Source organism: Pholis gunnellus (assembly GCF_910591455.1).
Source record: "Pholis gunnellus genome assembly, chromosome: 9".
NCBI lineage: Eukaryota > Metazoa > Chordata > Actinopteri > Perciformes > Pholidae > Pholis > Pholis gunnellus.
Window position 1 is genome coordinate 10,598,384 of NC_136535.1, and position 27,733 is coordinate 10,626,116.

The 27,733-nt window shown below is 42.5% G+C and overlaps 2 protein-coding genes across 2 annotated transcripts; both read left to right on the forward strand.

The window, feature by feature from the left end:
- Positions 1-11,720: 11,720 nt before the first annotated feature.
- On the forward strand, positions 11,721-13,046 carry LOC306700827 (odorant receptor 131-2-like; the record flags this gene model as incomplete). Its single annotated transcript, XM_079165950.1, has 2 exons — positions 11,721-11,817; positions 12,064-13,046. The coding sequence occupies exon 2, from the start codon at positions 12,078-12,080 to the stop codon at positions 13,044-13,046; it is 969 nt and encodes a 322-aa protein (XP_079022076.1). The 5' UTR covers positions 11,721-11,817; positions 12,064-12,077.
- Positions 13,047-14,495: 1,449 nt separating this feature from the next.
- Positions 14,496-26,105, forward strand: p4ha3 (prolyl 4-hydroxylase, alpha polypeptide III; the record flags this gene model as incomplete). The annotated part of the gene is made up of 13 exons (XM_079166416.1): positions 14,496-14,842; positions 16,024-16,178; positions 16,296-16,519; positions 19,389-19,538; positions 19,619-19,670; positions 19,802-19,965; positions 20,889-21,068; positions 23,168-23,232; positions 23,306-23,465; positions 23,585-23,647; positions 24,086-24,154; positions 24,901-24,997; positions 25,468-26,105. The coding sequence occupies 13 exons, from the start codon at positions 14,496-14,498 to the stop codon at positions 25,536-25,538; spliced, it is 1,797 nt and encodes a 598-aa protein (XP_079022542.1). The 3' UTR covers positions 25,539-26,105.
- Positions 26,106-27,733: the final 1,628 nt, after the last annotated feature.

Genomic DNA, 27,733 nt, shown 5'->3' on the forward strand with positions numbered 1-27,733 from the left:
AATGCATATAAGCAAATGACTTACCCTAATCAATCACTTTCAACAAATAAAATAAATATGATAAATTGAATGGCATTGGTGCATAAATTATACCCTGGTTTAATTTTCATGTTCATTATTTGCATGAAACAATTGAGCTCAAACTGAATGTGAAGCGCGTTTATTCTGAAACAGCCCCCACAAACTGGCGCTGGACCCTAACTCCAGGAAGTTTTAAGTATTCCTGTTATTAACAGTGCAAATAAACCTACTTGTTGTAATGACAAACTAATTGTCCTGACTGAATACAGCCCGCAGGCCAGTCCCATGAACAGATGGAGAAAGCTGATCTCAGAGCAGATGAGGTAGATCCCCGTGTGGACTTCAGAGGCACGTTTGTAAATCCTGAGGATCCTCAGTTCAGGGCAGTGAGAGAGGAGCTCACCCACAGAAGCTGCTGCAGGAGACAGGGAATACGTTACATACGAGACGAGATGATGTATCCCACGCGCGTTTACCTCAGTTGGAGTCTCCTGGCTGTAGCTGTGATCCCCGTGTCTTTAGGTGAAATGTATACGTCGCTGCTGAACGTGAAGCAGGCGATCGGTGTTGAACGCAAGCTGATCGATTACTTGAGAACTTACATTGACCACGAGTCAGAGCGACTGGAGGACATCAAGCGGTGAGTGACGTGCAAGAGGACACATGTTAAACTATTCATTGAGTTCCCCGGAGTTTTGTGGGTCCACAACTCTGAGAAACATCACCGCACATCTGAACTGTCTTGTGGCGAGTTAAAGGACTAATTCACAGCATTTTTTCAGTTCAAGAATAGTCTCCTTGCTGTAAAGAGACTAGACTGTGACAAACCCTGTAACCCCTCCACAGACAGTGAGTAATAATGGGCCATGCGTTTGGGAATGAGGGTGAGAGCACATGTGGAGATTTATGGTCACATTTTTAGACTCACAGCTGGGAATCCTGCATTTAAATTAACCTCATTTGGATGAAATTATACAAAAATGACACACGTCCAACCAAAGAAAAACAAGTCACTTGAGTTCAAGAGATTTGACTTAAACGTGTCTAAACTTGTGGAAATAACACAGTTTAAGTTCTGTTTTCGGATGTTTCTTTACAATAAGAGAGTTTTATCAGCTGCAGTTTATTTCCAGTCAGAAACCTTCATTATAAAATATTTATCCATTCACTCACCACTTTTGTAATTTAATTTCCTGGAGGAGCCCCTTTGACCATATAAACATTTCCTTAATTGTGGTGGCTGTTTTGTGATGTGAGGTTGGAAAATGGGTCATGCATCAGATTTATTCATCAGTTTTAACAATATGTAATGATGATGATGATGATGATGATAGTGGTAAACGTTGCAGATCTTTCCGTCCAGAAAGTCAAAGAATCTAAGTTATCTTATGGCACAATGTTTTATATACACTATATAAACAACCTTCTTATTAGTCGTGCCCAATGATAGTTCCTCATACTGATTCATACATTTCGTATGGTAAATATATCTTTTTGTATGATGTCAACATTTTGGTATCATAAGCTGTTAGTATTGATTAATGTTTATTTGCAGTTTGTTGTCTATGTAAAGTACCACCTTTAATCAATCTGTTGTCACTATTTCTGCCCTGTAAGGTGGTCATTGGTCGTTTTTTTTTTCAACCAATATACCCGACTAAATAAAGCCTTGCTGTGCCAAAGAGAGCATTCTCTTTTCCATTTTTCTTATTTTTCAAAAGCACTGTAAGGTTCCCACGTCTCACTTGCTGCATGGAAAACTGTCTGGGCACTCGGTCTCTTTCTTTTTGTAACTGCAGTCCACAATTTTCCCCACAGCTTCTATGCCAAAGTGTCAGACCTGCACACTGGACTTTACCAAGGCCCGGCAACCGCGATGGCAAACCCGCTGGTGGCATTCAGCCTGATCAAGAGGCTGCATTCAGAGTGGCTAAATGTAGTCCACAGCAATGAAGCCCTGGAGAACACACAAGGTTGGCTCACTGCGTTCTTTACAGACACATCTGGTGGTGATAACTGACGCCCCCTTCCTCTTCTCTGCTGTCACCACCCCAGCCCCCCAGTTCACCTTTTGCCACTCTGCTGTCCAGCCCTCAGGTCCAGTTACAAGGAGGAAGAGGGCGATCTGCCCAAACTGGAAGACCTCCAGGGGGCCGCCAAGGGCCTGATGAGGCTGCAGGATGTACCAACACCACAGTTTAAACATATTCCATTACAAGTAAAAGTCCTGTCTTTAAAAGCCTAAGAAAAGAAGTTTTATCAGAAAAATGTAAGTATTTAAGTAATCATTCTGACATTGAATTTGACTAATGCATCAATGTGTAAGCAGCATTTTACTGTTGTAGTTGTTTGGGGTGGAGTTGGTTTTAAGTACGTTATATACAGTTGGGTAGTTAAGTCCAATTTAGGGTTCGTCCCCTTCAAAGAGTCACTAGATAAATCTGAGGGGTCAATCTCAGGTGTCTTAATGAAAGAGGTAAGTGGAAAAAGCTAAAGCTTTTAATTTGACCTCTTTGGGCATCAAACAGTTATTGAAATGTAACCATGTTAGAAGTTTAAAGGGGTAATCGCTCTTTGGGCAACAACTCTTTTCAGGGTTCACAGGCCAAACATGTTTAGATTCAAAGATTTCAAAAATCTTAATCTGCAAAGTAACTATCTATAGCTTGCAATGGAGTAGATGTATAAAGTAATATGAAATAAAAATATAATGCACAATACCTCAAATTGTACATGAGTGTGTTACGGGTCCCAGGAATGGGACCACAGCAACAAAAGGAAAATTCTGTAGGACACAGATACAGTTTAACAAACACCAAGACACCAGCCGTTCAGTTGTTCTTCCAGATCAGATCTGAGGAGTGAGCGGGTGTCACACCCTAAAGCAACCTGTGTGCAACTGCTCCGGTGTCAATAGTTCCTCCTCAGGCGCTGCAATTCTTTCCTGTCCCTCTGTTCAGTCCATATGTTCCGATTACACTCTGTAAATTACTTCAGTCCCTCAAACCATGTTCTACATATTTAAATCAGTTATTAAATCATTGTGGTCACATTTTTGGGTGTGCCACACGCTCCCCGACAAACAAAAGTGGCTCCCGACACTTGACTGTTATTTTTCCTGATACCTCTTTTAACTCACAACAATACTCATACAAAATAAAGACACCCTCCCAATGTATGAGGTACCCAAGACCTTAAAGAATTTTCTAGATACTCCATACTAATACTGTCACCTATTTAATAGCAATGCATGGGATAGGTGACTGGGAGATATGTGGTTGGGATGATGTGTGCGGGTTGGGCTGAATGTAAGTATGACTGTGGGTATTGGTATGTATAACAGGTTGGCTGTATCCCTATAGCACTAACGAAGAGTCGTGGTTGGTAGGTTGGTTGACCAAGGGAGGGGTAAGTAAACATCTGGCCAGGTCACCTTTCTCTGGTGGACCTCCTTAGCGCGGGGTGTGTGTTGGGCCCAGTCTCTCGGACTTCTTCATCTGAATCATCTGCCTGCAACAACACCGGTTCCTCGCAAGGCTCAGGTTCAACAACGGGTGACATACACTCATGTCGTCCCTCTTGGTCCTCTTCAACTGCACTTTCTCTTCCATGTTCGGGTCCTGCTGGAATGGATTCTCCCAAGCGAGCTCCAATTGGTTCACGACGGAGTGATGACTCATTGGTGGTGCTTGGATGGGGAATACTCCTACCCGCTGTTGGCAGTTCCCTTGGTATCCGCAACCAATAACGAGGTGCTCCCTCGTCTTCCTCAGAGTCACTCAGGTCACTGCTCCTCATCTGTCCAGCGGTGTCCATTGGCTTTTCTGGCCTCCTTTTCTTCGTTTGTGACTTATCTGGTGTGGTCAAGATTGTCTCATTTACTGGTAAGTCATTCACTTGGAGCAACAGGTTACGGTGAAGAGTGCGAATGGGACGACCCCCAGTCTCTGGACTAACCTTGTAGACTGCGTTATCACCAAGTTGTTCCCTGACAACGTATATTTTTCTCTCCCAGTAAGGTCTTAGTTTACCTGGACCTCCTCTTTCAGTTAGGTTGCGGACCAGAACTCTGTCTCCCGGCTGCAGGGTGACTCCTTTGTTCCGCTTGTCATAATAGCGTTTCCCTTTTGCACTTGAATGCTGACTGTTGGTACTTGCTATCCTGTAAGCTTCGATCATTTTCTCTCTCCATCTTTCTGCATATCCACTTGGAGTAGTTGTTTTATTTTCTCTTACAAGTCCAAACAGCAAATCGACTGGAAGACGTGGATGCCGACCGTAGAGCAGGTAATATGGTGAGTAGCCTGTCGATTCGTACTTAGTGCAGTTGTATGCATGAATGATGTGAGGTAGGTGATCCTTCCAGCTCTCCTTCTCTTTTTCTCCTAATGTCCTGAGCATTTGCAACAAAGTCTGATTGAACCTCTCCGCAGGATTGCCTTGCGGATGGTATGGGGAAGTTCTGGAATGACTCACGCCAGCCAGCTGTCTGAGAGTCCTGAACCGTTCATTCTCAAATTCCCGACCTTGATCATGATGGAGTTTAGTTGGGTACCCGAACCGAGGGATGAAATCGCTGAAGATCCGGTCAGCTGCTGTCTTGCCAGCCTTGTTTTTGGTTGGGTATGCTTGTGCGAATCTGGTGAAGTGGTCGACCACCACCAAGATGTACTCATATCCCCCTCGGCTGGTCTCAAGGTGGAGAAAGTCAATACATACAAGCTCAAGCGGTGAGCTTGATGTGAGACTCCCCATCGGTGCTCTATCATGCGTTACTGTTTTTTTCTGCATTATACAGCGACACTTTTTGGTAATGTACTCCTCAATCTCTCTTTTCATAAACGGCCAATAAAATCGTTCTCTCACCAGGCTCAGAACTCTTTCCACACTGACATGTCCCATATTGTCATGTAGATGCGTGAGGATTGTCTTTTTGTAAGTGGCGGGCAGGACTAATTGTTTGCGACCCAGGGTCTCCCTATAGAGAAGGCCATTCTCTACCTGTAGTCTGCTCCACTCTCGTGACAACTTTCTTGTGGGCTTGCCGAGTGTCCTGCGCCCTTCTGCCGTTATCTCAGAACTCTTCATCTTTAACTCCAAAATGTTTCCGATCATAGGGTCTTTCTGTTGCTCACTTACAAGCTCATCATGGCTGATCACTGGGAAGTGTTCTGAGGGTGCCTGCGGCTGTGCTGTCATGTTCAGGGCTGCCACCCATGCTACATCTCCCTGCTGGGCTGTTTTTGCCCCCTCCCAGGTGGCGCACACTGCCTCATCTGAAAGTGTCTCTGAGCACTGACTCATGAGGATATTAATGTCAAGGTGACAACGTGAGAGAGTGTCTGCGTCACTGTTCTGTTTGCCTGGCCGATACCTGATTTCAAAGTCGAAGTCTGCAAGCTCTCCTACCCAGCGATGGCCCACTGCATTAAGCTTTGCTGTGCTCATCACATAAGTTAAGGGGTTATTGTCAGTGTACACAATGAAATGGGGGGCATAGTACAAATAATCCCTAAACTTGTCACATACTGCCCACTTCAAGGCCAGAAACTCAAGCTTTCCACTGTGGAGGTGGTAGTTCTGTTCTGCTGGGGTTAGTGTGCGTGACCCATAGGCAATCACTCTCATTTTTCCATCCTGCTTTTGGTAGAGAACAGCTCCAAGGCCCTGCTGCGAAGCATCGGTGTTGAGTATGAAGGGACAATCGAAATCTGGGTAAGCCAACACTGGTGGGTTTGTTAGAATGTGAATGAGGTGCTCAAGGGTCTGTTGTTGTGCACTGTTCCACTCTACTGGGGTTCGCGAGGGGAGTTGGGGTCCCTTTGTCTTTGCTCTTTTTGTTTTTGGTTGTGAGGAACTGGACTCTACTTGGAGCAGCTCATATAGCGGTCTGGCTATGCATGAAAAGTTGTGCACATATGATCTGTAGTAGCTTAAGAAGCCTAACAGTCTCCTGACATCTCCAACTGTTTGTGGGGTTTTCTCTTTCAAAGCCTGCACTGCCTTTAAGTCTTTTGGGTCCACTCTCACCCCCTCTGCAGACACTAGCCGGCCCACGTACCTAACCTCTTTGCGGAGTAGCTCGCACTTTTCTGGTCTCAGCTTAACTCCGTGACGCTGCAAAGCTTTAAGTACATGGCGCAACACTTCAACATGCTCCTCAAAGGACCGGGAAAAGCAGAGGACGTCATCCAGATAAGGGATGCAACACTCGTCTCTCAATGTGTCAAGCATCTCTTCCATACTTCTTTGGAAGGCGGCTGGTGCGTTTGACAAGCCAAAAGGGATCCTGACCCACTCATACAGACCCCATGGCGTTGTGAAAGCAGTCAGGTGTCTGGATCCCTCATCCATAAAGCCTTGGTGGTAGGCTTTGCCTTGGTCTAAGATGGAAAACCAGCTGTAACCTCCCAGTGAGTCGATCAAGTCCTGTATGCGTGGTAAGGGGTGTCGATCCGGCACCGTCTTTTTGTTCAACAGCCGGTAATCGATACACAGACGCAATGACCCATCCTTTTTCCTCACACACACAATGGCATATGGCGACCGTGACTTCACAATCCAACCTTTCACGATCAAGTCCTGGACATACTCTTTAACTTCCCTGTACAGTGGCTTGGGGATTGATACATAAGCCTTCTGGACAGGGATGTCGTCCTTGAGCTTGATGGACATTTGGAGAGATGGGATACATCCAATGTCATGGCTGTCTTTAGCGAATGCTGCAGACTCCTCATACAGCATTTCCTCTATGATGTTTTGTTGTTCTGAACTGAGATGGCTGAGGTCAACAGGTGGTCGCCAGCGGTTAGTAGGGGAATCACTGGTAGAGGTAACATTGTGGACTTCTACCCTTACTCCACTAGTCTGTGGTGGTTCAGCCTGTTGTGCCTCCTCTTTGCATAGTTCGATAATCTTGACTACGTGTTGGATGGAACCCAGCTGGGTCCTCCTTGGCAGAGTGATTTCATGCTTGGTGTGGTTAGAAATGGGCACATCGACAAATGGCCACCTGCCTTTACTAACTTCTAATAGACCATCCCCAAGACTCAGCTGTTCTAGGGTGGTGCTCTCTTCTGAAGGTTCATATAGTACAATCGGGTTGGACGTATTGAAATTTGACGGCACTTTACATCGTACATGCATTGTTTTACCGGCTGGAATGTTGACATCCTCTTTTCCTACTCTGATTGTAGCCATACTGTAACTTGGTGTCTTGTGAGCTTGAATGAAGCTGACCATGGTTTTAGCATGCTCTTCTCCTACTCCGAGCGCTTTTCGAAGAAGGTTGACAACTAATGCTTGTGCATCAGCAGGAGACTCTTGGCTGTTCATCATTTCTTCAAGGACATTAGCCCCAAGCAGAGGCTGGGGGAGTGTGACTTGACTAACCAGGAAGGGGACCTGCATGGTAAGGTCAGGGCTGGTGTTGCCTGGGAGGTTGACTGTTAGCTCCACCCACCCATCGTATGGGATCGACTGTCCATTTGCAGCACATAGATCAAGGCTTTCCCCTGGATCAAGTAGTTACTGTAGAGGCCTCACTGCGTAATGGGGAATGAATGTCTGTTTCCATGACCTATCAATGATGCTTACTTGTGAGCCAGTGTCAAATAAAACCGTCGCTGCATAACCACTGATGAAGCAGTTCAACAGACTCTTTTTACCAATCAGTGGCACAGCACGACGGGTGTCCTTAGGAGTTGGTTGTGTTTTTGGCACACCCAAGTGTCTGGTTTTGTTGTTACACTTTTCCTTCTTCTGATGTCGTTGTCTACCTGCGGAGGTTACTGGTTGGGACTGGGGAATGGTCTCTGGCTGTCCCTTGACAAAGACCAGCTCCCGTTTCCCTGCTGCTTGGTTCTTTTCAAACAACCAACTGCTCGGTGTCCTAGTTCACCACACACGAAACAGTGGTTACAGTTCTCTGAGCCTTGTTGTACACAGTTGGTGCAGCCAAAGGTCTTACCTTTCCTCGTGACAGGGGGTTGGCTTAGTGGAAAAGGAGGTGCCTGTTGAAAGGAAGGCTGGGGGGGGGGTGTAGCTTACCATGAGTTAGCATTTGTACAGCTCCAGTCTTTGGGTGGATTGCTTGTGTGGTTGCCGTCTGTTGACCCATTAAAGTTGCAACCATGTTGGTTAGAGCCTCTACTTGTGTACTGAGCTGTTGTATAGTCTCGCTGTCTTTTTTGCCTGCAGCTTGGTCTCCTTCCTCAACCCGGATACTATGTGAATGAGTCGCTTTCTGACGGGGAGTTTGACCTAGCCTGCGCTGGTGTTCGTTTTCATCACTGATTACTTTCATAACCTGACTGAGAATCTCCTCATCGGTGACCTGACTGTTCGAGAATAGGGGCCTCAGCTGTTGTCTAATGTCCGTGTGTTTTGCCCCTAGACCCTGATAGACGGTGTGAAGGAACACCTGCTGAATGGTTGTGGGGTCATAGTGAATGTCGGTCCCAATTTGCTTTGACTGGAAGAGGATCTTCTGTTTGAGCCCGATCATGCGGTACAAAAACTGCTGAGGAGGTTCTTGGTCACTCTGTTTTGCACACATCAGCTCCTGGAACAATTCGGTGCCAGCCTTTTCACCCAAGTGTGATCTGAGAAAGCCCTCGACTTCCCTCATGGTAATCTCATCTTTATTGATGAGCATGTCCTTGAACACGCCTGGCTTGGTAATTTTTAACACACCTCGAATCACTTCTGGCTCACTAAAACCCTCGTTGACTCCCTCATCCATCTGTTTACATACACTGCTGTAGGTTATGTCAGAGTTTTGGTCCCCGATCTGCCCCCTATGTATCTTAAACTCCCTCCGCTGGAGGTAAGAGAGGTCCTTTAAGGAAACCACTCTCTCTGAAGCTACATGTGACGGCCTGTGACCTGGCGGCGAGTGTGGTGTTGGCTCACCTACTCTATAAGTGACTCTAGATGCAGTGTTCACGACATTTAAGCTTTGCAACTTCTTACCTAACTCATGGTGCATGGTTCTGAGCTGGTCTATGCTCTGACTGGTGGTGTGTGTCTCTGTGTAGTGTGGTGTAGCATGTACTGGGGTGGTTGTGGGTGAAAGAGTAGTGTAATGTATAGTGCTGGGATGTAGTGTGTCTGAGTGAACCTGTGCAGATGTGATATGCTCCTCTGTCTTAGTTGATGCTGTGTTGGTGAGTGTGTCCTGTATTTGTGTTGCATCGGTTGCAGTGTTAACTGAATCACGGTTTTCAATAATCCTACGTACCAAGTCATTTAACATTAGCAGCTGACTCATACCTTCATCTTCAGAGCCCAATAAGGTAGCTGACTGCATAAAGTTAATAATGAAGTCCACACAACATTCCTCATCAGTACACTCCAAATCTTCACCTTCTCTGTCAGTTGCGATGTCTCTTGCAAGCTGGTAGGCTTCGCTGCCCGCAAGCTTATACAAGTCCTTTTTGATGCTCCAAACGAGGTCTTTACGTGTGACTGACATAGCGTGCTCTCACCAATGAGGCAGCGGTGCGGTTCCCTTGGCAGAATGAAGGCCCTGCTCCCGGTCTTCTCTCCTGCTGTGGACACCCACTAGCTGTCGTCCTGGCTGCAGCGATGTCACCTTGCCTTGGCCTCGTGGTTCTGGTATCACTGGATCTACTTCTCTGGATGCCTCCGATGAGAGTAGATCCCGGACGAGCCCCCACAATTTGTTACGGGTGTCCCAGGAATGGGACCACAGCAACAAAAGGAAAATTCTGTAGGACACAGATACAGTTTAACAAACACCAAGACACCAGCCGTTCAGTTGTTCTTCCAGATCAGATCTGAGGAGTGAGCGGGTGTCACACCCTAAAGCAACCTGCGTGCAACTGCTCCGGTGTCAATAGTTCCTCCTCAGGCGCTGCAATTCTTTCCTGTCCCTCTGTTCAGTCCATATGTTCCGATTACACTCTGTAAATTACTTCAGTCCCTCAAACCATGTTCTACATATTTAAATCAGTTATTAAATCATTGTGGTCACATTTTTGGGTGTGCCACAAGTGCATTTCTCGAGGATATGTACTGTGCTACTCCCCACCTACTGTTTGTTCTTCTCATCTGTATTTCCTCAAATTCAGCAAAGAAATGTGATGAGTGTTGAAAGAAGTCTGTCATCCTTCGTGGTCTCTTTTCAGAGTAAAATGAGCTGCGAGTGCACGAGTAAAGTATAGGGAGAGATATTTAAAAGATGTTGCTGTGAAAGTGTCCCCCCTTGATTAACATCCCACTCCAAAGGTCTGCAATGTAATTTTATTCCAAACCTGTCAGTCACTGTGAGGTGGGAATCCAGTCAGCCTGAAAAGAAGTGGACTTCTTCCCATTGCGTGCCTGGCAATCCATTTCATGTGAAGATGAATATACTATTATGCAAGTAAGAAAGGGAAAAAAAAGGTTTCCCTACAATGAATTCCACTGTTTATGTACAGCGGTGATGTGTAAGGGCAGGGCACTGTGTGGGAGAGAAATCCTGTTGTATGGAAAAGATATTATCTCACACAGCAGAGGTCTTTGGAGCAAAGAGCATGCGCTTGCCTTCACTTGTACTGAGGCTGAGATTATCTGACACCATCTGTATACAGAGATGCTTAGTTTTAGGGTGTCGTCAGTAAAAGAACTGCCTGCACATGCTTTTAGGCAGGGTTTGTTAACAGATGTTTGTAGCTTGTCCATTTTATTTGGAGGCATTTTAAAGCAGGATAACTACAGATGCTTCCCTCAGGCTATTCTGAGATCTATAAGAATAAGAATTCATTGGTTCTTTAGAGACTAACTGTTCCCAAATGATGGGGCGCAATGTTGTGAACTGCAGTTTGTGGTAGCGGAGATAAGTCGATGTGTGTGAGTAGTTGAGTGTGTTTTTGGGGGGTTAAATGGTACACTGGAATTTGTATTTGTGTGCTATCTAGATGGGTTGTGGATACAATCTGTGATGTGGGGAGCCTCGTGTCTCTCAGTTTTTATCTGTGTGCTGTCAGGCCGGTAGTCAGCAGCTACTTAATCAAGTTAAGTGAGCTACAAAAGCAACTTGAGTCCAGGTAAAGAGATCTACTGTGGCCAGTGTTCATGACTTTCTTACTTTAAAAATAGTCCTGACGGTGTTATTTGATCAGCAGACATGTAGCTCTATCCACAATGTACTTGCTTGAGAGGTCAGACGCGTGTAATCTCTTAGATTGACATGCTGTCAATGAATCAGGTTGAGAACATAGAATATATCATTTCATAAAGTCTAAGGACACTAAAGCTGCAACAATTAGTCGGTTAATCGACTAGTCGATCAAAAGAAAATTAATAGCATTTGGAATAAATGGAGAAAGATCCCGGTTGCCAGTGTCAGCAATGAGTCACCTTGAAGCTGTGGTTCCAAATACGAACTGGTGTTTGTCTGATTTTAAAAGAGTACGCATGGGATTATGAGATGTCAGCTGAAAAATAAGAATCAAAAAAAGGGCTTTGCTTTTATAGGGGCCCCTTTAATCAAAACAGGTTGTTTTTATATCATACATTGTGAACTTGTCTGTTGAACTGCTTCCATACTACAACAGGATCCCATATCCCCACTGAAATCTTCACTAATAGAAACGTCATGCTGTATGATGATAGCATGTAAATAATGTGTCTCTGGAGGAATTGGGCCGGACTCAAACGGATCTGAATTGGGCCAAACACTTGAGATAAGAGGCAGAACATCCCAAAGATGTTCTACATTTAAGCTGTATATTAAGAAGTACAGCAATCTAAAGCTTTGCTTCTGACTGATGAAGACATTCTTAGGTGAGTGTGAGGCTCTTTTATTCTGAAGGTTGAATGTGTACTAAGTTAAAGTGCAAATAGTAGAAAAAGACAAACAAGTATGTTTTTTTTCGCAATCATCAAGCATTTGTGTTGCTCTTTTATTTTATCAGCTCAATTCTATTCTTATTCTAATCCTAATTAAATTATCAAAAAAATACCCGTATATTTTAGGATGTATTTTAGTGGGTGTCTTGACGTTAAACTTATTTCTCTTTAACAGGTTGGCTCTAGTGCCCAGTTGAAAAATGAATAATTTGACTGAATTTCCAGGCAATGCAACTACCAACAGAAGCCTGTCTGTGATCATCAAGGTGTGTGTGGTAATCCCCGTCTTCTGCATCTTCCTCTACTGCATTGCTGTCATGCTGCACATCTTTGCATCTCGCAGGCAGTACCTGGACTCCACCCGTTACATCCTGTTTGCCTACATGCTGATCAATGACACTATCCAGCTCTTGTCCTCTGTGCTGCTCTTCCTGTTTGTCATGGGCCAGGTGACATTTTCTATTGCCTTCTGTGTTCCTCTGCTATTCCTTTCCACTGCCACGTTCCAGAACACACCTTTAATCCTGGCCACCATGTCTCTGGAGCGCTATGTTGCCATCTTCTATCCGCTACAGCGCCCGGCCGCCTGGCGCTCAGACCGTATCTGGGTAATTATTCTGTCCCTGTGGCTCATCAGCTGTATCTTCCCGATTGTTAACTACTCCATCTTTGCGAGAGATTCTGCTGCAGTGGATATCCTCTCCACCTCTTTGATTTGCAGATCTACCTTTTTCGCAACATCTCCAGTCCAGGCTTTGTTTGAACTTAGTGTATATGTTCTCTTTTTTGCAGTCGTGACTGTTGTCATCCTCTTTACATACGTGAGAATCCTGCTGGAAACAAGGAAGCTGAGACAGGACAAAGTGTCTGTGAGCAAAGCCATGCACACGGTACTGCTACACGGCTTTCAGCTGCTGCTGTGCATTTTGGCCTTCACTGACCCCATCACTAAAACTCTCTTAGTGCTGCATGCCAACTGGCTACCAGAGGACATTGCCTTTTTTAATTATTTCTGTTTCGTCCTCACTCCACGCTTTCTCAGCCCGCTCATCTATGGCTTCAGAGATCAGAATCTCAGGGGCAGCATCAGGAAGACGATTGTCTGCTGCTCAAACAAAGTCAAACCCGGCGAGAGAGGCAAGCTTCAGGACAACCTGTCTGCTTCTTGAATTGGTTGATGTAGTTTTGACAGAGCTCTCAAACTTCATGTATAAATGTCAAAAGATGTATTTGGGATGTTGAAACAATTTTTCTGCATGTCTTGTAAAGTTTTAAAGAGCACTTTCTCTTTAAAGAGCACTTTCTTTCTTTTTTTTAGGTATTGAAAAGTCTTGAATTTATTAACAAAAGTAGCAATTACCAATATTTTGTATTGGCTGCTGCAGTCAGCAATATTAGTTATGTATTTCTGTTGAACGAAGTGGGAAAAGTGGGATTAATTTGACAATGTATTTAGCATGCAGGAAGCCGTTAAATCCTTTTATGTAGAGGTTCAGTCAGCACCATCAGACCTGCAGGAAATGCTGTCGCTATTGCTGTTAAACATAAACCAGGCAGTGATCGTATTTCTGTGCCAGCAGCATCAATAAAGATTACTCAATTCAGTGAGTGAATTCAAATTCCTTACATCATGTCGAACAGCTGCTGCTGGGATTCAACCTCTCATTCTCTCAATAAGCAATAAACATGCAGGACTGTGTGACTGGGTTGCAGCTTATGCTTCAGGCCTTCTGTAATTCATTGTGATGAGACTGTGTTACACATATTCGTAAACCCAAAAATAACAAAAGGCTTGCAGATTAATGCAGATTAGTACACTGATATTTTTTTAACAAATCAATGTGTTTTTCCCTGGTGCAAAACTGCTGTTTGAATTCATAAACACCATTTTTGATGCTGATAAAATGTGTCAAAATTGTGTTACAAGTCTCCTGTTTTCTGTAAGTATACGTATGGGTGGTGATGATATATATATATATATATATATATATATATATATGGTGCAGGCTTATCACCAAGTCAATTATACAATGACATGAGAAAATTGTGAGTTTGTGTGTTACCTTTATTAAATCCATGATATACTTTATTGTTTTGTTGCTTAATAGCACATCACATTATATATAATATTTATAAACACTGAACAGCAATCATTTACAGTTTGTTCTCTCTAATGTTTTTAAAGATTCCCCACAACAATGAAGTCACTCAAAAGGTCTTTACTGTGCAGCTCTATAATATCAGTTTGGTTGTTGTACAAAGCATTCACCTGCAGGTGTCGCACTGACTCCAGACTCAATACCTAATGCATATAAGCAAATGACTTACCCTAATCAATCACTTTAAACAAATAAAATAAATATGATAAATTGAATGGCATTGGTGCATAAATTATACCCTGGTTTAATTTTCATGTTCATTATTTGCATGAAACAATTGAGCTCAAACTGAATGTGAAGCGCGTTTATTCTGAAACAGCCCCCACAAACTGGCGCTGGACCCTAACTCCAGGAAGTTTTAAGTATTCCTGTTATTAACAGTGCAAATAAACCTACTTGCTGTAATGACAAACTAATTGTCCTGACTGAATACAGCCCGCAGGCTAGTCCCATGAACAGATGGAGAAAGCTGATCTCAGAGCAGATGAGGGAGATCCCCGTGTGGACTTCAGAGGCACGTTTGTAAATCCTGAGGATCCTCAGTTCAGGGCAGTGAGAGAGGAGCTCACCCACAGAAGCTGCTGCAGGAGACAGGGAATACGTTACATACGAGACGAGATGATGTATCCCACGCGCGTTTACCTCAGTTGGAGTCTCCTGGCTGTAGCTGTGATCCCCGTGTCTTTAGGTGAAATGTATACGTCGCTGCTGAACGTGAAGCAGGCGATCGGTGTTGAACGCAAGCTGATCGATTACTTGAGAACTTACATTGACCACGAGTCAGAGCGACTGGAGGACATCAAGCGGTGAGTGACGTGCAAGAGGACACATGTTAAACTATTCATTGAGTTCCCCGGAGTTTTGTGGGTCCACAACTCTGAGAAACATCACCGCACATCTGAACTGTCTTGTGGCGAGTTAAAGGACTAATTCACAGCATTTTTTCAGTTCAAGAATAGTCTCCTTGCTGTAAAGATACGAGACTGTGACAAACCCTGTAACCCCTCCACAGACAGTGAGTAATAATGGGCCATGCGTTTGGGAATGAGGGTGAGAGCACATGTGGAGATGTATGGTCACATTTTTAGACCCACAGCTGGGAATCCTGCATTTAAATTAACCTCATTTGGATGAAATTATACAAAAATGACACACGTCCAACCAAAGAAAAACAAGTCACTTGAGTTCAAGAGATTTGACTTAAACGTGTCTAAACTTGTGGAAATAACACAGTTTAAGTTCTGTTTTCGGATGTTTCTTTACAATAAGAGAGTTTTATCAGCTGCAGTTTATTTCCAGTCAGAAACCTTCATTAAAAAATACTTATCCATTCACTCACCACTTTTATAATTTAATTTCCTGGAGGAGCCCCTTTGACCATATAAACATTTCCTTAATTGTGGTGGCTGTTTTGTGATGTGAGGTTGGAAAATGGGTCATGCATCAGCTTTATTCATCAGTTTTAACAATATGTAATGATGATGATGATGATGATGATAGTGGTAAACGTTGCAGATCTTTCCGTCCAGAAAGTCAAAGAATCTAAGTTATCTTATGGCACAATGTTTTATATGCACTATATAAACAACCTTCTTATTAGTCGTGCCCAATGATAGTACCTCATACTGATTCATACATTTCGTATGGTAAATATATCTTTTTGTATGATGTCAACATTTTGGTATCATAAGCTGTTAGTATTGATTAATGTTTATTTGCAGTGTGTTGTCTATGTAAAGTACCACCTTTAATCAATCTGTTGTCACTATTTCTGCCCTGTAAGGTGGTCATTGGTCGTTTTTTTTTTCAACCAATATACCCGACTAAATAAAGCCTTGCTGTGCCAAAGAGAGCATTCTCTTTTCCATTTTTCTTATTTTTCAAAAGCACTGTAAGGTTCCCACGTCTCACTTGCTGCATGGAAAACTGTCTGGGCACTCGGTCTCCTCTTTCTTTTTGTAACTGCAGTCCACAATTTTCCCCACAGCTTCTATGCCAAAGTGTCAGACCTGCACACTGGACTTTACCAAGGCCCGGCAACCGCGATGGCAAACCCGCTGGTGGCATTCAGCCTGATCAAGAGGCTGCATTCAGAGTGGCTGAATGTAGTCCACAGCAATGAAGCCCTGGAGAACACACAAGGTTGGCTCACTGCGTTCTTTACAGACACATCTGGTGGTGATAACTGACGCCCCCTTCCTCTTCTCTGCTGTCACCACCCCAGCCCCCCAGTTCACCTTTTGCCGCTCTGCTGTCCAGCCCTCAGGTCCAGTTACAAGGAGGAAGAGGGCGATCTGCCCAAACTGGAAGACCTCCAGGGGGCCGCCAAGGGCCTGATGAGGCTGCAGGATGTGTATGCTCTCCAGGTTGCGAGCCTCGTAAGGGGTCGTTTCCAGAGAGTCACTAATGGTGAGCCTATTGATGTCTACCTGCCCGCAGTGTCTGTCGCGCTGTCTGGTGATGACTGCTTTCTGGTTGGAAAGGTACACAATCCATTATTTTCCTTTATTTTTTCTTTGAAGACATACTCCAATTCATTAAGATAAAGTACCAACACCACAGTTTAAACATATTCCATTACAAGTAAAAGTCCTGTCTTTAAAAACCTAAGTAAAGAAGTATTATCAAAAGTAAAAGTAGTCATTCTGACATTTAATTTGACTGATGCATCAATGTGTAAGCAGCATTTTACTGTTGTAGTTGTTTGGGGTGGAGCTGGTTTTTAGTACTTTATATACAGTTAGGTAGTTAAGTCCAATTTAGGGTTCGTCCCCTTCAAAGAGTCACTAGATAAATCTGAGGGGTCAATCTCAGGTGTCTTAATGAAAGAGGTAAGTGGAAAAAGCTAAATCCTGTTCTCTTCTTCGATCTTTGCTTTTAATTTGATCTCTTTGGACATCAAACAGCTATTGAAATGTAACCATAAGTTTAAAGGGGAAATCACTCTTTGGGGAACAACTCTTTTCAGGGTTCACAGGCCAAACATGTTTAGATTCAAAGATTTCAAAAATCTTAATCTGCAAAGTAACTATCTATAGCTTGCAATGGAGTAGATGTATAAAGTAATATGAAATAAAAATATAATGCACAATACCTCAAATTGTACATGAGTGCATTTCTCGAGGATATGTACTGTGCTACTCCCCACCTACTGTTTGTTCTTCTCATCTGTATTTCCTCAAATTCAGCAAAGAAATGTGATGAGAGTGTTGAAAGAAGTCTGTCATCCTTCGTGGTCTCTTTTCAGAGTAAAATGAGCTGCGAGTGCACGAGTAAAGTATAGGGAGAGATATTTGAAAGATGTTGCTGTGAAAGTGTCCCCCCTTGATTAACATCCCACTCCAAAGGTCTGCAAAGTAATTTTATTCCAAACCTGTCAGTCACTGTGAGGTGGGAATCCAGTCAGCCTGGACTTTTTCCCATTGCATGCCTGGCAATCCATTTCATGTGAAGATGAATATACTATTATGCAAGTAAGAAAGGGAAAAAAAAGGTTTCCCTGCAGTGAATTCCACTGTTTATGTACAGTGGTGATGTGTAAGGGCAGGGCACTGTGTGGGAGAGAAATCCTGTTGTATGGAAAAGATATTATCTCACACAGCAGAGGTCTTTGGAGCAAAGAGCATGCGCTTGCCTTCACTTGTACTGAGGCTGAGATTATCTGACACCATCTGTATACAGAGATGCTTAGTTTTAGGGTGTCGTCAGTAAAAGAACTGCCTGCACATGCTTTTAGGCAGGGTTTGTTAACAGATGTTTGTAGCTTGTCCATTTTATTTGGAGGCATTTTAAAGCAGGATAACTACAGATGCTTCCTTCAGGCTATTCTGAGATCTATAAGAATAAGAATTCATTGGTTCTTTAGAGACTAACTGTTCCCAAATGATGGGGCGCAATGTTGTGAACTGAGTTTGTGGTAGCGGAGATAAGCCGATGTGTGTGAGTAGTTGAGTGTGTTTTTGGGGGGTTAAATGGTACACTGGAATTTGTATTTGTGTGCTATCTAGATGGGTTGTGGATACAATCTGTGATGTGGGGAGCCTCGTGTCACTCAGTTTTTATCTGTGTGCTGTCAGGCCGGTAGTCAGCAGCTACTTAATCAAGTTAAGTGAGCTACAAAAGCAACTTGAGTCCAGGTAAAGAGATCTACTGTGGCCAGTGTTCATGACTTTCTTACTTTAAAAATAGTCCTGACGGTGTTATTTGATCAGCAGACATGTAGCTCTATCCACAATGTACTTGCTTGAGAGGTCAGACGCGTGTAATCTCTGAGATTGACATGCTGTCAATGAATCAGGTTGAGAGCATAGAATATATCATTTCATAAAGTCTAAGGACACTAAAGCTGCAACAATTAGTCGGTTAATCGACTAGTCGATCAAAAGAAAATTAATAGCAAACTATTTTGATAATAAATTCATAATTTCTGTCATTTTTTTAAGCAAACATGTCAAAATATTTGGTGATTCCAACTTCTCAAATGCGATGATTTTCTGCTCTTTGTCTTACATGATAGTAATTAAAACATATTTGGCTATGGTCCGTTGGACAGAAAACAAAATCAAATTTGAGGATAATATAATTAGAAAATGATCGGCACATTAATCAATAATAAGAATAATCTGGAGTTGCAGTCCCAGATGAGATCCACAAGTTAGAGTCAAAAATAGGCAGAAAATACCAAATGATTGCAGTGGTTGTTGCATCACATCCTATATTCAAGAAGTCAAGCAATGGTGCTCTAATCATAACCTTAATTGAATCAGGTAATCTCATTAAGATCAAGATCTCTTTTGCAAGAGAGACCTGAGTACAAGGAAAAAATAAGACACAAAACAGCACAGTCGGACAAACTCAAGCACATCAGAAACAATCTCTAAAATAAAAAGGTTGAATTCATCCAATAGGATAGTTTAAGTTTTATAGTCTCATAAAGTCTGTGGTGATTATCTGCTGTATTTCATGTCACATTTCTGCATTACTCCAACCTGCCATCAGTGGAAAATGCCATTTTTTTGTACAAGAGGAAGTAACCAAATGATTTGGCCCAAAGTCGCCCTAAATCCACCATGCCAGGGTTACATTACGCCAGCTAAATGACGAGATAGAAATGCAACTGGTCTGATTGTGGCTGCTGCTACCGGCCTACAGCTAGACTGGCTGACTGCTGCTAACTATGTGACCCCACAACCTAGCCTAATCTAGCAGCCATGCGTGAACATGGACCAGAGCCGGCTGACATTTGGTCCTCCAGTCCAGTGCCTGAAAACAGCCTAACATGCTGATTCTTTGATGCCTTTGGAATCACCACATCTTAGAAATGAAAAGTAACCCAGTTGTGATTTGACGCAGGTGGCCTACGAGCAGGAAGACTACTACCACTCAGTGCAGTGGTTGGAGGAGTCGGTGCGTCTCTTCAGGGGAACAGGAGGCGAGTGGAGCCCTGAGAATGCAGGGACTTTAGAGGACGCTCTGGATCACCTGGCCTTCTCTCATTTTAAAGTAGGTGGGACACTTGGGAAATGCACATCTGTAAGATGATTGATGGATAGCACTGCCTTAAATTCCTATCATTGTTTCAGACAGGAAACGTCTCCTACGCTCTCAGTTTATCTCAGGAGTTACTGCATCGTGGTAATTCTTTTTATTTGACTTGTCCCTTTCCTTGAATCATGTCCGTGAACTTGCCTGAACCGACTTACTGAAGCCTGTACTGTTAGCAACATGCCCTATAATGTTTTACATTTACACATGTCTCTTCTCAGATCCAATGAATGGAAGGGTTTCGCAGAATGTTGAGAAATACGAAAAGCTACTGCTTTCAAGTCCGCCCATATCAATCAGGGTTGATGGGCTGAGGAGACCCGACTCCAGTCATTTAAGGACCAGGGACACATACGAGAGGCTCTGCCAGACCAAAGGCTCTCAGGTATTCGTCACAGTTAATCATTGTGAACACAAATAGTGTATTAGGGAAAATATATAGAAGGGTGAAGAGATAAGTTAATACGACAACCAGAGTATTCTTAACTGTATAATACTAACCAAAAGTGCAATGTAATCCTGCTTCTTCAGTAGCACATTGTGTTCTTTCAGGAACATACCAATAAATTAAATCTGTCATCTGCATTTATATTTCATACATTTGAGTCTATGTTTTAGAAAATGTTGAGTATAGCCAGCTGTGAGTTATGTGCTGCTGGATGTGTAATGTTTAAGGGTGCAACTTAGAAAGAGGCATGTGGTTTTATGATGAATGATGATTTTAAAGAATTAAAGACCAGAAACCAGAGAAACAAAAAATTACTTTCGGATGGAAACTATAGCCATGATGGTGGTTCTTTGGCACAGCGTTGCTTTGAGCTAAATGCTAAAATCCCCTTGCTGTCAATGACAATGCTAACATTTTGATGTTTAGCAGGTATAACTTTATTATGTTGGTGACCATCTTAGTTTGGTGTGTTAGCATGCTAATATTAGCTTACTATCACCAAAGTACAAATGTCACTAGTTTTGGAGGTATATGGTCATAAAAGTATTAAACATATCAAAGCTATGACTTGATGATGGTGATTTATCCAAGTTGTCAAGATATGTCATCAAAGTCAGTAAGCTTCGTCTTCTGGGGACCATGAATGTCTTTAGGAAAAACTCATCAGCAATCTATCCAAAAGTTAAAAACGACCGACTGCCATTCCTAGAGCCACACTGCTAGCATGGCTAAAGGAGAGCCAAAGATATGGCTATTTTTTGTTGTCATTTAAAAAATGAAATTAATGAAATGTTATTATAGTTGTCATTACATTATGTCATACATTATATACATATATATGTGTGTCTGTTTCTCTTTAGCAGCCAATGCAGTTTGAAAACCCCAGACTATTCTGTGACTACTTCACCAACGGGAATCCTCAACTGCTACTTCTTCCTGTAAGACGTGAAGTGCTGAGCCTGCAGCCGTATGTGGTCCTGTACCACAACTTCATCACTGACACAGAGGCTGAGGACATCAAGAGGACCTCTCATCCAGGAGTGAGTGCATTTTCCTCATCATTTGTGGGTTAAAAAACAACTAAAAACATATGTCTTCAATATGTCAGCTTTTTAGCAACTAAGCAATGCTTTTATACACAACACTGCATTTTTTTAGGTTATCCAATTGGGTCGTCAAATGGTTTTGTAATCCCGTATTCTGTTGAGTTTTCTCTCACGGGACTCAAAAAAGTGAAGCTAAAAGCACTTTTTCTTGACAACAGCAAGAGTTCAAGAGAGTCTGTTAAAGATTGTTGAAGTAAACAAATAGATAAATAAATTCAACATTTTGCTGTTGCAATTCGAACGCCTTGTACCTTAGTCTCACATTTAAGAATCAGGTCTTATTTTGTAACTGTTTTCACACAACTACCTATAACTACCAGGGATCTTGTTTCAAATGTTTCCTTGTTCATGAGTTTGTTTAAGATATGTTTTGCCCTTGTGGTTTCCGCTCTGTTGATGGTGGCTTTTCTTGTATCACTGTTATTTCAGGATGTCACCTGCTTTCATACTTTGCCAGTAGTGAACAGTTGCTAAGTACATTTACTCAAGTTCTGTAATGAAGTACTCCTTAAAGTATTTTTATTACATGGATATGTATGTATGGACCAACAGTAAAATGCTGCTTACAAATCAATGCATCTAATAATCCAATGATATAATATATACAGCAGTATAGTGCTCTGAATGGGGCCATTATGCAGAATGATGAGAACTTTTTTCTTATGATACTCATTTTTCTGATCATACTTTGTTGGCTACATTAAAAAAGAGAAATATGAAGTCATGTGGCAACATTGCAAAATTATTTGTAATTGGATTAATAGTAAGAGTAAAATATCTTTTGTAAACATGCTTATATGAGTTGATAATCAGCTCTCCTGTGGGTCTCGTTGGTTGCTGTGGTCTAAGCCAACCTTTTCCTGCTGGAAAGACCGTACGGAGGAACAGTTGGTCTGCTTCCAAACATTCCCGCAAGGCCGAAAGGAATGAGGAATACATTACTGTAAAAACTTGGCAGAGTGCCTCAGACTGTCCAAATAACCCTGCTGGGCTCTGCTGGTAAATATTCTATCATGGAGCCTCAGTATCTATATGAAAGCAACCATCACTTTTCTGCTCATTTGATGGAAAGCTTCAGTGAATGATCCTCAGAGCTGACTCAGTTGGGAATATTCGGTGGGCTAACTCAATTGCTGCCCTATAGTTTCTGTGAGGTTTTGGCATTGTTCAATGAGTTTTCCAGGCTTTGCTCAGATGGAAACCCCTGTACTTATTTCATCATTATGTCAGCCTGTGGGTTTATTGAAAACAGGCCTAGGGTACGGTATTAGGTTGGTGCAGTGAGCCGCCTTCCTTAATGAACACGGTTTATACTTTGTTCATGCTGGATCCCGGAGCCCATACCACACGTCTGTTGTTTGGAGTTAAGCATTCTTGATGATGAATTGATATGTGAAATAATAATAGTTTATTTGTTGTTTTTACCATTTTGCCTCTTGCGTAAACCCTTTGGAGCTGGATGATGTAATGTCTCTCATGGCAATAAGGTGCCTGGAAGTCATCAGGAGTTGGATCTGCAACGTTAATCAAGAATATTCTGTTGGTAGTTTTCTGCATTGTACCAGCTTACGTACCTCATTACAAATTGGAAAATATGTATGAAACAAGCAGAATGCAGTAGGACGATTCTGCAGTCCCAATAAATCACTGAGGCTCTATTTTAAGATGGGCAGACTTTCCAGCTCCCTTCCAGACTGAGACTTTGTGGTGCACTTTGACAAGTTGAAGATAAGATGAAACTTAAAACCTGCAGGGGAAGAAAAAGGTCATCTGAACACCATAACTCCACCCGCTAAGATTGGGCACGCAAAATAAGAAGAATAATGGAAGTCTATCATCGCAGCTTTTTGGATCCTCATTCTTGATGTTCTCGAACCTGCTCTCAGTTGTTATTGTGGACGTAGACACGACATTGGAACACGTTTTCATGCTCTTGCTCACATTTTGTCAGGGCCTTTGGCCGGAAAACAAAATATGGATGCTGTAACAATCACACGCTCAAAAATGTTTTTTTTTCTGTCTTTGATGACAAGTTGAAACGATCTGTGGTGGCAGCTGGAGAGAATCAAGCAACAGCAGAGTATCGCATCAGCAAGAGGTACAAAAGAGTTACTTCGTAGATATGTGTGTTCATGCTTTCAAGTTGTTATTTATAAATATCTTATTTCTAGTGCGTGGCTGAAAGACACATCACACTCCACTGTTGGGAAGCTGGAGCACAAGATTTCCATGCTCACAGGTTTGAATGTGAAGCATCCATTTGGCGAGCACCTCCAGGTGGTTAATTATGGGATTGGTGGCCATTATGAGCCTCACTTTGACCATGCTACAGTAAGTTGATTGATCGACTTATTTAACAAGTTCAGACACTTTATTATATTGCTATAGCTTTCGCATGATTTCTGTGCTTGCATTAATCACGATATATCAATTGATTGTATTTATTCCAGTCGCCTTCAAGTCCCGTGTTCAAGCTGAAAACTGGGAACCGAGTGGCGACCTTTATGATATATGTGAGTCAAGACTTACTCTTACCGTCCTATGACCCTGTGTGACCCAGCCAGAGGTTCTTGGCCAGGTTCCTGTTCCTACTGCTCCAACCCATAAATTAAAAAACACAGGCTTTTGCCATGAATGCTGCAAGACTTTGGAGCAAAAGACGTGACCTCAGTGCTTAAATTACACTTTTATAAAGGTCCTGTCATGCAAAAAAACAAACTCCAATTTATGTCTCTCGCCTACTTCTATATTTTTGCGCTTACTTGTATTTTTCATTTAAACCATATTTATTTTGTAACTAATCTGTATTCATATATTATTAGTATAGTAGATTAAAAAAAAAAGAATGCCGTTTTGCAAGGTTTTAAAAACAGCAGCAGACAGAGTGGCTTTTCATAAAAAAGAGCACATAAACACAAGACACAACTCTGAAGGAATGTCCTTTTCCACAGCTCAGCTCTGTCGAGGCAGGTGGGTCCACAGCCTTCATCTACGCCAACTTCAGCGTTCCTGTCGTGGAGGTAAACACTCTGCAAATGGCTAGATGAGCTCAAAGCTGCATCTCTTGTCTTCGTGTCATTTTTTTTCTTTTTGCCTTGAGCATTATCCTCACCTCACTCTGCGCCTCACTCACATTCTCTGGTGCAGCTGTCAAAATGCTAAAAGGTCAGATCGTGGCAACAGCAGCCAGGAGATTCTCTTCACCTCAATACTGCTGTTGAATAGTTGAGCCTCAATGGAGGTTGGAGCTGTTTTTCGGTTGATGAATGAGCTGCAGTGGGATTTTTTTACCAGGGCACTCCTGGGGTTTAACCTCTCGCCTTTATTGAGATCTCACATCCTAGCTGTTTATACAGAAAGTAACTGATCCTAATAAACAGATCAAATTACCAATAAGATAGTGTAAGAACCCATGCTCTACCTGAGATATTTAGATTGCATCTGATTGAGTCAATCAACAGAAAAATTATATATTATGATAATCGATAAATCGTTTAGTTGAATTTTCAAGCACAAATGGCAAACGTACCCTACAGCTTTAGCCTCTCAGTGGTGAAAATGTATTCTGTGTCATATATTAGAGTAAATTGAATATATTTTGGTCAATCAAATCAATTGTGAAATGGTGATTGGCATTTTTCGCTATTTTCTGACATTTTGTCGACCAAAAGTAATTAATTGTCAGATTGATTGATAATGAAAATAATTGTGAGTTGCAACTTTTGCAACTTATTAAAAGTGCTTTATATTGTTTTTCATTTCACAGAAAGCAGCCATTTTCTGGTGGAATCTCCATAGAAACGGTCAAGGAGACGCAGACACGCTGCATGCTGGCTGCCCTGTGCTCATTGGGGACAAATGGGGTGAGAGTCAATAGATCCAGTATGATGTGATAATAGCAAGGCAAAGCAATTTATCAGGGTCCTTTTAAACAAGATAAGTATTTTTTGCATAATTGTCATGGTCTGTTTCCAGTGTTCAGCTTTCTGGTCGTACATGAGCAAATGTGCAACAGCCAGGCGACATCTGGCTGCATTATACAGACACGTTACAAAGTGCAGCTCAGTCACTGAGCGCTCATTTTGCATGCTGAACATCTGCTGTTGGTTGGCCCAGATCATGGAACCCCTGAAATGTGTTTTAAGCCCCCAGTTAAACTGACAGAAGGATATTAATCATCACAAAGTAGCAGAAGAAGCATTTGGTGGTTGTGTTGTTTTTTAGCAACCATATACATAATCAGAAATTAATGCCAAGGCTCAAACTCAAAAAAGATGCAATGAAAACTTTCATTTATTAACAAACACATTTCACATCTTTCCGTATGTTCCAGTGGCAAACAAATGGATCCATGAGCATGGCCAAGAGTTCCAACATCGCTGCAGCCTGGATCCTGAAGAGTGAGAGGGCTGGAGTGATAGCTGGGCCCCTTGGAGTACAAGAGCAAGCCTCTACAATTGAGAGGCACAATTGCAGGCGGAGGGGAGGAGGTAGCCAGAAAGTGAGCACACAGTCAGGGGAAGTGAAAGCCGTCATGGGACAGCCTGCATCTGTTATTGGAGCCCTGAGCCATGGGCCCCGGGCCCCAGGGATCCTGGAGCGCACAGTGCTTCAGTGGACATGGATAGCACAAGACTGAGAGGCGGGGTAGAAGAAGGCCGGGGCAGTTGGCAGTCAGCCCCCAGAGGCAAAACGCTCTCTTGCTCTTACTGGCCAGTTCCTGCAGATGGAGGGAGGCTTCCGCACACTGTGCTGGTTTCAGTTAACAGTGTTTGCAAGGCTGTTTGCCTCTCCTGCTTGCTTAACAACTGACATCTGCAGCCCTTCTCCTACATTGGGCCCACTCCAGGGTCTGTCGTTACAAATCAACACAGCTGTACTCTGTGCAAACGGCGGAACTTTATTTAGAATGTGATGCAGAAGTTTACAAAGATACCAAATGTGCCTGAATTATAGTGAAATTAGTATATAAAGTGGTTTTTTTTAGAATTTTATATTCAAGTCCATTTAAGAGTGATAATGCATCCATGATGTGCTGGAATAGGCAGATACCCAGCATGAGTCATTGTTTTACAGAGTGGCAAAACATTTTAGGACTTTAAGGGTAATATGTGTTAGCAACAGAGATTTTGGATGAAGTAATGGGTCATGTAAGAGCTCAGGACTGCAGCTCCGACTGGTGCTATGAGTCAAAGGAACCAGTCATTGTGAGTCTGCCAGTTAATTCCCAGCTGACTGAACGAATGTGGTCGTTGCTGTCTGGGGGAGACTCTTTCAAAAACTGGCTGTCTAATGGAACAGATGAACCAGGTCTGTCAGCCTTATTGAGCTTCAGAGGCTGGGCGTCATTAATCATGCTCTGCATGCCAAGTGACATGGAACACGTCTGCTCCAGACTTCTTGTCTGAACTCGCATAACCAAAGCTGTGTGCATGCCACTTAGAAATCTCAGATAGCAGTGCCTAAGGTCATAACCCATCTTAAACTGAGTGAAGTGGACCATACACTATTAAAATGTACTGTATCTGCTTGGGCACTATGAGGCCTATGTGTGACCTCTAACAATTAAATGAAGATGATCTGTGAGAGTGAAGGAGGTGGCAGAGGAATAATACATCTGCTCTCAGTGATACACATTTTCCTTCCAGTTCCCAACAGTGTATACAAACAAACACACTCTCCAAGTACACATTGACACACAGCAAATATTAGAGCACTGGATGCATATTGCTCATTCCTGTGTGCACACTAAACAGCAGAACTTAATTATTGATGGAAAGCAAGACGCATGCTTTTCTGAAGCTGTAATTAGTTTCATTACAAGTATTCGTGCCATTTAAACACAGTCATAGCTACATTTAGCCTCAAAACACTAAGTATATGAAACCACAAGTGTATTTCATTTTTAAAATGTTCTCAATATTGTCAACAAGGTTAACAACCACTTCAGCTATATTTATAGAAACGCATATTGTGAGTATAAAGAAGTGTCGTATGCAAATGATAGATATACTGTATTTTTTTCAGTTTGACTTGAAGCAGCAAAGGTTCATTTAAGATGCTTTTTTTCTTTCATACAGTCAAATCAGAAACATAATAAACCAGTAAGTCCAGGAAAGCAGAAAGGTTTAAAGTAATGTTTCACAGGTCCAACTTACAACCGGAAACCTGACTTTTCCCAGAATTCTGCACTCATCCTTAACACCTTCAGTGGCCCTCACTGTTACCATGATCACCACAACAAACATGGCTCTAGAGGGACGTGTTGCTATGCAAGAGCATAGTCCAAACATCCTAAAGCATACATGACTACACCATATGCCTACGTTGACACATTTGCAAGTAATTCTGCATATTTAAAGGGAGACTTTATAACACACTGGGACATGCAACCATTTGAGATGTCGTTGATAACATGTTACAGAGTTAGTTATTGTGCACAACTGATGGAAACATAGACTTGAATACAACGCTGCCTTGCAGAGAAGCTGCACAGCAACAGCTAAATGAAGTGAAGCAGAGATACTGTAAACCTCTTTTAATCTCAGGTTTGATTAAGACAGAAAATCACCACAAATTGCTGTTAGTGAGCAACTTTG